The sequence below is a fragment of the Strongylocentrotus purpuratus genome, unplaced genomic scaffold (genome assembly GCF_000002235.5).
Source record: "Strongylocentrotus purpuratus isolate Spur 01 unplaced genomic scaffold, Spur_5.0 spur5_scaffold_6, whole genome shotgun sequence".
NCBI lineage: Eukaryota > Metazoa > Echinodermata > Echinoidea > Camarodonta > Strongylocentrotidae > Strongylocentrotus > Strongylocentrotus purpuratus.
Genome location: NW_022145612.1, coordinates 19,511,766 through 19,525,244, shown reverse-complemented (window position 1 = coordinate 19,525,244; position 13,479 = coordinate 19,511,766). Strand labels below are relative to the sequence as shown.

General features: G+C 36.4%; 1 protein-coding gene across 5 annotated transcripts in view; it reads left to right on the top strand.

Annotated features, from left to right (window-relative positions):
• LOC581823 (leucine-rich repeat serine/threonine-protein kinase 2) overlaps nucleotides 1-13,479 on the top strand; it is an 87,881-nt gene that overhangs the window by 41,238 nt on the left and 33,164 nt on the right. For all 5 annotated transcript variants that reach the window (XM_030973038.1, XM_030973039.1, XM_030973037.1 and 2 more), the window contains 16 exons: nucleotides 1,151-1,290; nucleotides 1,609-1,760; nucleotides 2,747-2,867; nucleotides 3,339-3,450; nucleotides 4,092-4,166; nucleotides 4,768-4,878; nucleotides 5,542-5,637; nucleotides 6,235-6,380; nucleotides 6,858-6,966; nucleotides 7,901-8,030; nucleotides 9,001-9,160; nucleotides 9,623-9,677; nucleotides 10,238-10,372; nucleotides 10,913-11,071; nucleotides 11,668-11,756; nucleotides 12,440-12,543. In XM_030973038.1, the coding sequence (XP_030828898.1) occupies nucleotides 1,151-1,290; nucleotides 1,609-1,760; nucleotides 2,747-2,867; nucleotides 3,339-3,450; nucleotides 4,092-4,166; nucleotides 4,768-4,878; nucleotides 5,542-5,637; nucleotides 6,235-6,380; nucleotides 6,858-6,966; nucleotides 7,901-8,030; nucleotides 9,001-9,160; nucleotides 9,623-9,677; nucleotides 10,238-10,372; nucleotides 10,913-11,071; nucleotides 11,668-11,756; nucleotides 12,440-12,543 (1,894 nt within the window). The remainder of the gene's footprint in view (nucleotides 1-1,150; nucleotides 1,291-1,608; nucleotides 1,761-2,746; nucleotides 2,868-3,338; nucleotides 3,451-4,091; nucleotides 4,167-4,767; nucleotides 4,879-5,541; nucleotides 5,638-6,234; nucleotides 6,381-6,857; nucleotides 6,967-7,900; nucleotides 8,031-9,000; nucleotides 9,161-9,622; nucleotides 9,678-10,237; nucleotides 10,373-10,912; nucleotides 11,072-11,667; nucleotides 11,757-12,439; nucleotides 12,544-13,479) is intronic.

Below are 13,479 nucleotides of genomic sequence, written 5' to 3'. Positions count from 1 at the left end.
GAATATTATATTTCTTTGTGAATATTTTATAACAAGTGATACAGATATAAAATAAAAAGATATGTATATATGATATAGTATTTTAGTCTGGTCCCCATGGAACGATACCGCTGAATATGGGCTTATCCAGCCGTTTATTTTATCTTGTATTTCATAATTCTATTTGTATTGTTTTACTGAATGCATGATGTCTGTTTTTATACAGAAATAAAACAAACAAACAAAATGGATATTATCCCACTCTGATTTTGATATTCACCTATTTCACTGGAATTCCAATTGTAAGTTTTTGTTTTTTAATATATAAGTATTAGATGATATTATCAGCGAATAAGATGGCATATGTTTTAATTGGAACTAAATGGATCTTCTAATTTTGACTATCAATAGCTGTCATTTTGTAACAACGTTTATCAAGTAATGAAATGATAATCAGAAACGAATTTTGTAGTGACAAGATTTTTGCTTGTTCATTTAGTCAGAGAATCATGGTATTTTCCACATAATGACGATGTTGATATTGGGCACTCTATAATTCAGTGGACTAAATCTTCCTGGTTAGTTTGGAGTTAAACATGGACTATAGTTAGTATGCTTTCATGAATGCTTGCTTAATGAACTAATAAATTGATGATAGATACTGGACCTTTGTTGTATCCTATTACAAGTCCTTATGGTTCAGGGCCAGTATTCAATTCAATACTTAGAATAAGTAAAAAAAATTACTAATTAAATGGGTAAAAGCTAAGAAATTTACTTATCTCGTATTCAAATCACATGTTAGACTTTTACTTACCTGATACAAAATCTAAGTAAAATATTTACTGATAAGCATTGTGACATCACACGGTCAATAAAAAATAATGAGCAATTATCGCGTCGCAATAAATGCGCGCTAATATGATTGTGCGTAGGTTATAGTACTGCGTAAGAAAACTATATGCCTGCCAGTGCCATTCAAGGTCTCCAAATAATTGGCTTAAGTCTGGTAGGGAGCTGTCTTAAATTTAGGGTAAAATAATTAGCCAAGAAATTGAAAGGAATACCAAAATTAGCTAAGTATTTTATCTTAGCCAAATATCTTAAAATTAATAGATTAAATTTTGTATTTGAATATTGAATTGAATACGGGCCCTGATGTTTATCCTAGATCAAGGATCTCAACAAGACCAGACCTGGAGACACTGCCTTCAAGCTTGTCGAGTTGGATCTATCCTACAATGCCACAGTCCGCTTTCCATCATGGCTTAGTATGTTTGTGCCTTCTCTTCAGAGACTCTCATTAGCCAGGTAACTCTCCTCTTTTGCAAGAATACTAATCTTGACTTCGTCGTAAATATCATGGAATTTCTGACAATCAGGATTTAGTCGCAGATATTTGTTGTATGTACCAAGATATTCATTCCCGTACCAATACATTAATGCTCATATCACAGACATAGAAAATATAGTTAGACTTTAACTTTGTAGTATATCAATGGAAATAGCTGACCAGTTATAAAATCACATATAAGGATTTGTAGGTAAGTAAGTAAAACTGAAATGGCCTTTTTGATTTTCTTTCATCGATGTCCATTAATTCAAAATTGTTTTGTTTCATTATTGCAGCAACAAGATCGAGACCATCCCTGACAAACCTCTCGCCCTGCAACTGCTGAAGATTCTGGACTTGTCCAACAACAAACTGACCACCTTGACCCCTGTCTTCCTTCATGGATGTGACGCACTAGAGCAGCTGTGTGCATCAAACAATCAGATCGGTGAGTGGGCAAGTTTACGGATCGTTTCAAATTCTATTTTAATTTTGTAATCCCTTTAAAGCCTCACTGCACATGTTTGACCAGGAGGGATTAAACCTCCCCGCATGGTCACTGACAGGTGGCTATCTCATCAACTCAGCTCTCAATTAACAGAAGAAAAAGGATCATGGGGGACTAATGGTCACCGATTAGGCATTGTTTTTCTATATAAAGGGAGCAAGTAGCTACAAGAAGTAGAGTGGGGCTTCAAAGGCTGGATTGTTTTGCTGATCTTACAGGTCAGAAGGGGGAGACTTATTGACCCCTTTGATCTTGGCTGCATAGAGATAAACATTACAAAGCTAAGAATACAGGTAAAGATTCTTATAGTTCAAAAACGCCCATGAGGCTTTTCAAAAACACACTAAAGCTTGCTTTAGGTATGCCTGACATGAACTACATCGGTAGCAGTAAGAACATACGCATATAATAGTGCGTGAATTTGTTTTGTATTGCCTCTGATTTTACTGGCATTAGAAGTAGACTGTAGAGGAAATGGCATGTTTCTAAACAACTTGCCTGATATGAACAGACATGATGCATGCATGTCTTTATTATTCAGATGAGAATGTCAAAGTAGTCAACAACAGTCTTGCTTTAAGTTCTGGGATAAAGAAAGTATAAATGATAATACTTTGGTAAATTTTCCCATTTATTCTTGCATTTATTATGTATGCCAGTTTTCTAGACTATAAGCTTTTATTTCAAATCAATCACAGTGAAACCTGCTTAAGTAACAACCTGTATAAAAAGACCACCTGTCTACAAAGACCACATTTTTTGTTTCCCTGGAAAATGGTTTCTCATTGAAACATGTACTAAGGGAAGCTTTACGAAAAGACCACCTGCCTATGAGGACCACTATTCTCGTCTCCCTTGGGTGGTCTTTATAGACAGGTTTCACTGTATTTGATAAATCATCAGACATCTGCTGTATTCTTTTACAGACTCCCTTCCTGGAGACCTGGACAACATCTTGCGCAAATTGAAGATTCTGAAGCTAGCCAAAAATCAGCTCAGTCTTCCGGAGCACCCCTTCATTCCAAAATTTGTTCTCCATCTTCCATTGTGAGTAAAAACTAAACATTTTTTTTACACCTCCTTGATCTTCTTATATGAAAATGTTGCATTTTGTACATATGTTAGAGATTAAGTTGCATTCATGTAACTTTTTCTATTTAACAACTTAAATGAGACTTACACTACACATCGTTTATGTTCCTTGATAACCATTATAAATATTGGCCTAAACATGTCATATCGTTGTCTTTATGGGTAACAGTGGTGACTGAAAAAGAAAGACATATTGTTTTATTTTTTAATTTGTTTCTTTTCAGACATCACATGGTTCTAAGACAAAGGTTAAGATTTAATGAGTATTCAAACTTCATATTTTAAATGAAAAGTTCAATGATTTCTTACAAATACATTTCTCGAAAATGAGGTGAGATCCAGATTTGAAAGATCAAAAAGAAAAAAGTACCAGTATGTGTTTTACAAAGCTGTTATTTTAATGTGTTAGTCTTCTTCCATTTCCAGACTGCGAGATATTGATCTGAGTGATAATGGTATCATCGACATCCCCCCTCCATCAGAATGGAAGAGTCAAACACTGAGGGAAGTCATCTTGTCACGGAACAAGATCAAGAAGGTACAATTTTTGTTTTCTACGTAAATTGAAATAATAATAATCAAAATAATACAAGGTCAATTTATATAGTGCAGCTACTATATGAATAAACTCTACTGCGCTTAGTACAGGGTATCATATTATAACCCCGGCTGTAGCTGAGCCGCCATAATAAGGCACTAAAGCATTCAAGGAATTTCTTCCTACCGGGTACCCATTTACTTCCATTTCTATGAAAATCAATGACATGAACCATTTTGCAATCTTTGTTTATTTAAAGAAATGAATATTATCATTGCACTCCAGATTCCTAGCAGTATGCTTAGTTTCAATAATTAATCCATCCACATTTCTCACTCTGATGAATAGACAACTGCTGCAGTGGTACATTTACAAATAAAATGAATTTTAATGTGTCAACATGCTTCTGAAGCTATTGGATGGTTGATTACAATCTTAGAGTGAGCACCATGTTTAGTTTTCAATTATAAGCCGTTTCATTAACATGTAATTTTTTGATGGTGTAATGTTTATTTACATAATTTCTTGATCCTTTGTTTTGTCAACATCTACAAGTACATGTGTATTTTACTTGCTGATATAGGTCCTAACAATATATTTGTTCCCTCTTTCTTTCCATTTATCTTCACTTATGACTGCAGCTGACACTTGGAGATAACCTAAAGAGCTGGTCAAAGCTGGAGAGACTTATCTTAAGCCACAACAAACTTACTAAGGTAATTGTAATTGTTCTTATCATTATAAAGATATTCATATATCAAATTTAGTGCAGGGGAATAAACCAGTTACACACTCTCTAATTCTTTCACAGGAACGTCTGTAGGATGCTTTCAGAAGCTCATGCAAAAATTTGTTATGATATTTACACACTTCAATAGCTGAGTAGGCAATGAGCTAGAGTTGATTTAGTGTAAGTTATTGTTATCGATCATAATGCATGATAATCTGTTTGATGAATCAGAATGTACAATTTTAAAGAAGTGTCTCTCATGATAATAGTCGATTTTTGAAATATTGTAATGATAATTTTCCTGAGAATCAGGCTCCTTGCCTCACCTTTTTGCAATTTCTACCTCTCATTCTTCACATTACTGCCCTCTTTAACCCCCCTCTCTCTCTCTCTCTCTTTCTCTCTCTCTTTCTCTCTATCTCTCTCTATCTCTCTGTCTGTCTGTCTCTATGTCTGTCTGTCTGTCTCTCTCTGTATCCATTTGTCTCTCTCTCTTTCTCCTCTCTCTCTCTCTCTCTCCCTCTCCTTCTCCCTCTCTCTCTCTTTCAATCCAGCTAATCCATTTTGCCATATTGCTTTAATACCAGGTGCCCAAGGAACTAGGTCAGTTGACCCTACTTGCATCCCTTGACCTGAGCCATAACAGGTCCATCACCACCATCCCTGATGAACTCGGTCAACTCAACAAGCTCTGGGAGGTATGTATATAACTTCTTCTCTCGTCTATGTCTAATTTACAAGTCATAGTGTATATTCTGATTATCTAAGGAAATTCATTGAAATAATTGTCACCTTAGTAATAATCAGGGGGGTGTTTCACAAAACTTGTCATCAGTGACAAATGACAGTTGTTGTTTTAAGCTACTGAAATCCCTGCTTCTGATTGGTTATCAGCAGATTTGTCACTGATATTTGTCATTTGTCATTGAAAAAAGGCTTTGTGAAACGGATCCCAGATGTGACTTGGATAGATGGAATTACAGGCTGTGAGCACCAGCATTAAGAATTACAATTTCCTGAACTGCCGCTAACTTGTGGCATCTCATTGTTCATTTAAATTCTGTTTCAAATTCCTCTAGTCAGACTAAGATGAACTTCATTGTGTCACCGTTGGGACTGAAAGATTTCAGTTCTAATCAAGTTCTTTCATCCACCTATGACATAGTCGATCAACTATGTGATTGAAGCAAAGTTCCAATTACATATCTACCAATGTATAAATATGAAATTGAAATTAAATGCTTTGTATTCTAAACATATAGCTTACTTTCTTCTAATGCTTGAGAATCGTTCAATCTCAGTGTCGCTCATTCCAATTTGCAGATTTTTTTGAAAATAAGTTTTGTATTGTTTAAAATTAGTTCCCATTGGATGGACTCAAGCTAGACTTGGACCCAGCCATACTCAAAGGTAGAACCAAAGACATCATTGGTTTCCTCAACCAGAAGTACAAAAGGGTGAGAATATATTGCTTTCATCTACTAGTAACTACTCACTTTTAGTTGTTTTATTGTATCACCATGCAAGAAGAATTGTATTGGTGGTAGGCTATACAAGGTGACTTGTTATTTGCATGTTCACTCTAAAGAAATGTTTTTATGGGTCTTGTAATCTGTTCTATCGGTCTTTCTTGCTGGCTCATATCTGCCCCGTTTTTTTTATGCTGATTTAAATGTAATGGTAAACAAGTATACAGTTATTAAGTCCACAAAACTGTCAATTATCTACCCTTTCTTTTCCTGCCTGTTTTTACCTTCAAACCTGAAGCTTAAAACCACTAGAATTAATTGAAGTAGATTTTCTGTTATTGTATCTTTTTGAAATGGTACTTTGCAAGTTAAACTGTCATTACAGTCTGAAAGTACCATTTGTTAGAGTCAGTGTTATCCAATGGATTCTATTGCATCATAACATTGCTCATACTTCATAATATGTACTTTCTTGAACAAATCTCCTTTAAATTCAAAGGTTGCTCTAAACTGTCTCTTTGATCAGATAACTTGTTTTCCCTGTGGTATGAAGATTCAGAAATGTCCTCACCTTTTTCTTTACAGTCTGAAGCATACAATCGTATGAAGCTGATGGTAGTGGGCTATGGAGGCCGCGGAAAATCCACCCTCTTGTCCAGAATGCAGGGACAGAAATTTGATAAGAAGGGTGACAACATCGCCACAGTTGGGGTTGTCGTCAAGGAATGGGTGTAAGTATAAGAAAAAATTACAGCATTTCTAATCGTTTTGATTGATCATGTATTTGGAGAGGCTGTGAATCACTACATCAGACTATCAAAAGTTCTCAGCGAGAGTCAGCTTATTTATTAACCAGTTGCCTACATGTATCGGATGGTCCCTGTATTAAGGTTATGGTAATGAGAGAATCCACTAGTCAATGGATTAACAAGTTTTTGATTGTCTGATGAGGCATGTTGAAATTATGATATTGTGGACCGATAGTTTTTACATAGATAGTTATTTGAGGTATGATCTATTTAGCATCCTACCCTTTTGAAGATATCCTCCTTCTTCACATATGTATAAATGTACAGATGGCTTACCGAAAGGAACAGCATCTGCAGGAGTACATGAAAATTGACAATGTCCCATATACTTCCAAAACAATCTTCCTCTCTTGAGTTATTAGCACATATTTTCCATTCTTTGTTCTTCATTTCCCTCAGCATCCAGATACGGAAGAAGGACTTCTGTCTGAGTACATGGGACTTTGCAGGTCAAGAGGATTTCTACAGCACTCATCCCTGCTTCTTGACTGGTAGAGCTCTCTTCCTGGTAATTAAGTCAAACTCTTCATCAATAATGGCTATTTTGTATTATTTTAGATTTGATGTTGGTTGGTTGAGATACTGGTGTGGATAGATGTAGTGGGTTTAATGGTACTCATTGTTGATGATGGTGATAGCGATGGATATTATTTAGTGCATATGTTTGGTGCTGTTGATACAGTGTAGTAGTTTTTTTGGGGGGAAGCTAGTTTTGTTTCGGTTGCAGTTTAGCTTTTCAATTATTGGATGTTTATTTTGTTGTTGCTTCTAAGATGCCACTGTTATTGATAAATAACTGTTGAAAGGCTTCATTTACCACAGTAGATCATGCACTTTGAAATAAAAGCCAGCCATGTAAATAAATTACCTTTGTAAACACCCCCCCCCCCATATATATGCAGTGATGATATTTCTTGCTTTTAGCAGCGGCCAGCATGCAGTTAGATTAAAGGTAAAGACCAGTTATGGTCATGCGATTGCATTGTGAAAGAAACGTTGTGGAATCGATCAGAAAAGGTTGATCATCTAGCATCTAGCATCTGCAAGGTTCTGGAATCATCAAAATGATAAGAAATTTGGCCCATTCTTTGTAAAGTTACAAGCACTATACACAGAAAGATGTATATGGGACTACCCTATATCTCTCACAGACCATGAGAGAAACAAATTTACCAAATATATGAACTAGTAGGCGGTTTCCCGGCAATTTTTTATCATCATGTATTAGTCAAAACATATTCTTTCACATGATTGGTAATGAGAGCTTCCATTTCATTTTTTGAAATTGGGGCGTTTCCAATACTAGTCTTTACCTTTAAATACGTATTTACATTTTTAACCCATTGACTACCAAATTCTCTCATTCCCATAGACTAAATACAGGAGCCACCCGGTCCCTGCTGGCAATGGGTTAAAACTATATTCTATTTCTATAATTTCAGGTTGTTTATGACATCAGCAAAGGACCCGATGAGATAACCACCCTACGTCCATGGTTACTGACCATCCAGGCCTTAGCGCCATCCTGTCCAGTCATAGTAGTGGGTACACACAAGGACAAGATCCCCAAAGGTACATCAAGACATCCTATACCATCTGAAGGATATACAGTCAAACCTGTCTATAAAGACCACCCATATAGGCAGGTGGTCTTTGTGTACAGGTTCCTTACGTACATGTTTCAATGAGAAACCATTTTCAAGGGAAACAAAATATGTGGTCTTTGTAGACAGGTGGTCACTAAAGCAGGTTTGACTGTACATACATATACCTAAGCTTATTACAATATGTATTTTTACCAGTGACCATCAGTCTTTGGATGTCGGGTGCTTCATTCATCAATCTGGACATTTGCCAATATTCTCATTTTGCCAATTAGACTTGTACAGTTCATTGTTTACTCTGTGTAATGTTCATTTTTTATCTTCATTATGTGGAATAAGATACAAGGCTTGACACTAGCTGGTGTCCTTTACACATGAGCCCCCCCCCCCCCCCCCCCAATTTAAACCCTACATGCCAAATATTCTGCTTGAATGGCAGCCTGCATACAATAAAGATTGTTATCCGTTCTCCCTGTGATAAAAGTTGGCGTGGAGTCCTGCATTATAGCACCTGTTGAGAACCAGAAGGTCTTTCAATAACTCATGTTACATGATGAGATAACACTTCTTCTGGCTCTCATCAAAATATATGTTGAATCTTGTAATAAATTGGGTACTTTGCTCAAACTGCCCTGTAAGAAAGAATTGTTTTTTTGTTGCCATGTCCTTTCCATTGAGAGCCAAAGTAGCATGTAGATATATGTCTTGTCATGTAATTATAAACTTTTGGGAAGTTATTTATAAAAAAGGCTGTTTGGGGGCTCGGCATTGACTTTTGCCACTTTGAACCGATTAAAGGTTTAATGCATGTCAATATTCAGTTCAGTTCAGTTCAGTTTATTTTAAAACACCAGACATAGCAATCAAGATGAACAAACATGATCCATATTTCTGATTTACATTATTTGTCTATTACCATCATATTTTGTGATCATCAGACCATGCGGCGGATTTCATCAGTGACATGGAGATGAGAGTGTTAGAGGTATGCAGGTCTCCTGGATTCCCGACCATCAAGGGTTACATCAACCTGTCTGCCGTGACTGATTCAGGAGGCATCAATGAGCTGAGAGGAATGATCGAGAATGTCATTCTAAAGTGAGTAATATACAAAACTTGATCCATAAAAGGGCGGGGATATGAGGGACAGTGATAAAAGCTTCTGTCTTTTATGTTTGCTCTGATATGTTCATAACAATTATTCTGATGTTAGCTTTTCTATTAAACTTGATAGGTATAATCTTAGGTCTTTCAATTCTTTAAATACATTTGTTGTTGTTGTTGTTGCTATGGACAGTTTGACCCCTTTTTACCATTCTGCATAAGAAATCATGGACTGTACTGAACAACAAGAAGAAATTTGTTTTATATTGATTTTATTGTAAATTAGAATCAAGTCAGACTTCAGAATTATTTCACTGAATGAGATACTTTTTGTTCTGTTGTAAAGGATGTGTAGCGGTTTATCTGTGATGTATGAGTAATTGTGATTTTTGTTTCTCTCTCTCTCTCTCTCTCTCTCTCTCTCTCTCTTTCTCTCTCTGTTCTCTCATACTACAGTGAGAAGATCAAAGGTCAACCCATATTTGGGCAGATGATACCCTACAGTTATCTGGTAAGTGTGTTTTATATTGTTTTTATAATCAAAATGAAAGACAGAGCATATTCATTATGTAATGCATTTTACTGTTAAAACCTAAAATTTTGATTTTGTTTGTTTGTTTGTTTGTTTGTTTTTGTTTGTTGTTGTTTGTTTGTGCTTTACAAGTACCACTAAATAGTACATCCACCCAATTTAGTTTGTACTATGGAAAGATGTGTCAAATCATCAAGAGGGAAATTCATATTGATGACTAAAAGTTATATCTGTAATATGAACAAAGTTCAAATCAATTTCAACAGATATGTTAATACCTAACTAACTGGAAAAGCCTGACTATTAGAATAATTTCATCATAAACTTTGTGCCACTTTTTGTAATGCCATTATTTTCATAATATCAAAACTCACAAATACAATCATTTGATTGCATTAAATGTCATTCTTGATGGAATTTTGTGGACTTGTATCATTCATTCTTTGTGTTTAATAGTATGTTATTTGTCTTGATAGAGGGAAGAATTCTAAAGAAGAATTACTGAGAAAGATTTCTTTTAATGACTTTAATAATTGCAGAGACTTGAGCAGCTGCTGCAGGAGCAGGTGAGGAGATTGAAGAGTGAAGGACAACCCCCTGTGATGCTTCATAAGCAGGTCATCAAGATGATCAGAGAGAATGATCTACAGCTGGATGATAATGAACTATCACAGGTACATAACACTCTAAAATATCACTCTTACTTCTCCCTCATGTCTGGCTCATGTTTTACTCTTACTACTTACTCTGCCGTTTGTGTTGTCTCCTTGCTCCCCTCTCCTCGATCCCCCTCATCATTTTCTTTTTCTTTTGCTATCTCTCTCTCTCTCTCTCTCTCTCTCTCTATCTCTGGCCTCTACACTTGCTATATATCTGGCTCTCTTCCACTATCCCACTCTCTCTTTTTTCTTGTCCTCCCCTTTTCTTTTACTATCGCTGTCCTCCCTCTCTCTCCCCCCCCCCCCCCTCTCTCTCTCTCTCTCTCTCTCTATTTTGCTACATGTATCTCTGCTGCTCTCAGTGTATCATCCTTTCCCTCTCCCTTACTCTCACTCCTGAATGTTTGTTACTCTAGAAATATGCTCTTTTTTTTGGGGGGGGGGGGGAGGGGTGCACAAACAACTAGAGAGTACTTGATATCAAAGCATTGAACCAATAGATATCTCTTCCTCTTGACCTTTGACACACATTCACTAATTCTCATTGCTGCCCAGGCGGTAAGATTCCTCCATGAGACTGGCGTCCTACTCCACTACGATGACCCCTCTCAGCAACTCCGGAATGTCTACTTCATTGAACCACAGTGGCTGTGTAAGGTCATGGCTAGAGTCATCACTGTCCGAGAGATCAACCCACTAGTCAGCAAGGAAGGGGTGAATATTCTTACATTTTTTTCTTGAAATTAGCAGTTTACAGTAACTCTTTTCTATAAACTATATATTTCAGCAATGATTTAAATGCAAGAGCCTGTGCCTTTGAATGTAAGGTTAACATAAATATGGAGCTGTATGATAATGCCATGGGTAATCATCTTCATCATAATCATCATCGAGTTGATAAACGATGAATATAGGAAATGTCTTTGGTATACACAGGCAAGAGTAAATCCTTTATGAAAGTGATAACTTCATTGGTTTTCTGCTCACCTTAAACCTTAAATGTGATTCAGTGTAGGCAGCAAGTCAATGAGAATTCACTGAACTCTTGAGGACTGAGTTTATGTTTATGAAAATATTGTCGTACTGTAATTTGTTTCAGTACATTGGCCATGAGTTGCAAGAAATCCACATTAAAACACGTGTTTCAGAATTGTAAAAGTTGTATGATGAAAAATGTAAATTATGTTGCTGACATTATCTTTTCAAATACCTATTTTCCTTATCCAATCAGCCCCCTTCCTTCATGATTGCTTCCTGGAAGTATGTGTGTAATATTTATGTACTGTTAATATTTTTGATTTCTAAATCAGATCATGAAAGTGAAGGACATTTCATTGCTGTTCAATGATGGAGACGTCCCCAAGCAACTCATTCCACAATACCTCAAACTCTTGGAGAGGTGAGTAATTTTTGAATTATATTTTTTATTTTTTGTATTTATTGAAATATATTTTATCAGGATAACAAGAATCAGATATACATTGTAGATACAAACTTTACATCATGGTCCTGAACAGAATAAAAATGTAATACACAGAAATAAAAACAAAAATGAAATGTCACCAAAGCTCACAAGCAAAGGTAAAAACAGTATCAAACATATAAGAATAATATGCATTAGAAGTAGTAAAAAGCAAAATAGTGATGGAGTCAATTGAAGCTATGTATTTTCTTTTTCTTTTTGTAGTCTTGTCTGTCTCCTTCAGTTCTTAACCCCTTTTTAACCACTGATTTGAGGTAAATGTGCTTACAAGAGTTGGATATGGACTTTAAATACCTTGTTTCATCAGTGACCTGGGCATAAAATACATGGCATGAGATAAACTTGGGGGGGGGATGGTAGATTTTTTCTGGCATAGGAAGAAAAGTCTAGTCATTCTGATTCAAAGAAAATATTCAAGACCAATATTTTAGTCGGGATTCGCCGGCCAAAGCATAGAAGGCATTATAATTGTTGTTCTAAAGAATGTATATGTAGCAACTCCCCTGCCTATGTCAGCGGGTTATTTCACTGCATATGCCTGTTACCTGTTGCAATATTTCAACTTTCTTGATTCAATTGTGATATATCTGTTTTTGTAGGTTTGAGGTATCACTACCAGTGAGTGACGATAAGATTCTACTCCCATGCAAGGTGCCTATCCAGAAACCCAACATCACTCTACCGATAAGTGATGCTACACAGGGTGAGTACACCTGTTTGAACTTAGATGGAGTGTGTGATTGATTGGTTTGAAAGGGTGAGAGTGTGTGATTGGTTGATTAGATTTATGGATGGATACTTTCAAATAGATCAGGGTGCTCGATTGGTTGAAATGGATGGATGAATGGTCGGGATAGGTTGCATTGTTTTGATTGGGTAGTTAAAGTTAGAGTTAGTGTAAACATCCACACAGAATTGTCCATTATTTATAATAAATCTCCTTGGCATTAAAAACTGGACTGTTTCATGTTGTATGAGGCCCAATTTAGATTATTTTTTATACAAAAGAGACGGTAATAGACAACTCTGAACTTAAGTCGCTGTAGAATTGTTTTGTTGAGGATGTTTTGATGAAGGTTGAGAGTTTGTATCGATTGATTGATTGATGAAGTGATTGACTGAGTGAGTGAGTGACTGACTGACTGGGTGAGTGACTGACTGACTGGGTGAGTGAGTGACTGATTGATGGAGTGATTGACTGAGTGAGTGAGTGAGTGACTGACCGACTGACTGACTGATTGACTGACTGAGTGACTGACTGAGTGACTGATTGACTGGGTGAGTGAGTGACTGACTGATGGAGTGATTGACTCACTGACTGACTAACTGACTGACTGACTGAGTGACTGACTGAGTGACTGACTGAGTGACTGACTGACTGGGTGAGTGAGTGACTGATTGATGGAGTGATTGGCTGAGTGACTGACTGACTAACTGACTGACTGACTGGGTAAGTGAGTGAGGGACTGACTGACTGACTGACTGGGTGAGTGAGTGACTGACTGATTGATGGAGTGACTGACTGGCCGACCGGCCGATTGAGTGAGTGATTATGAGTGAATGATTAGCTAGAAATTTAGTAAATATTAATGAGTGAGCAAACCAGTGAGTGATCACTTGAGCACTGAGATGTTTGTCA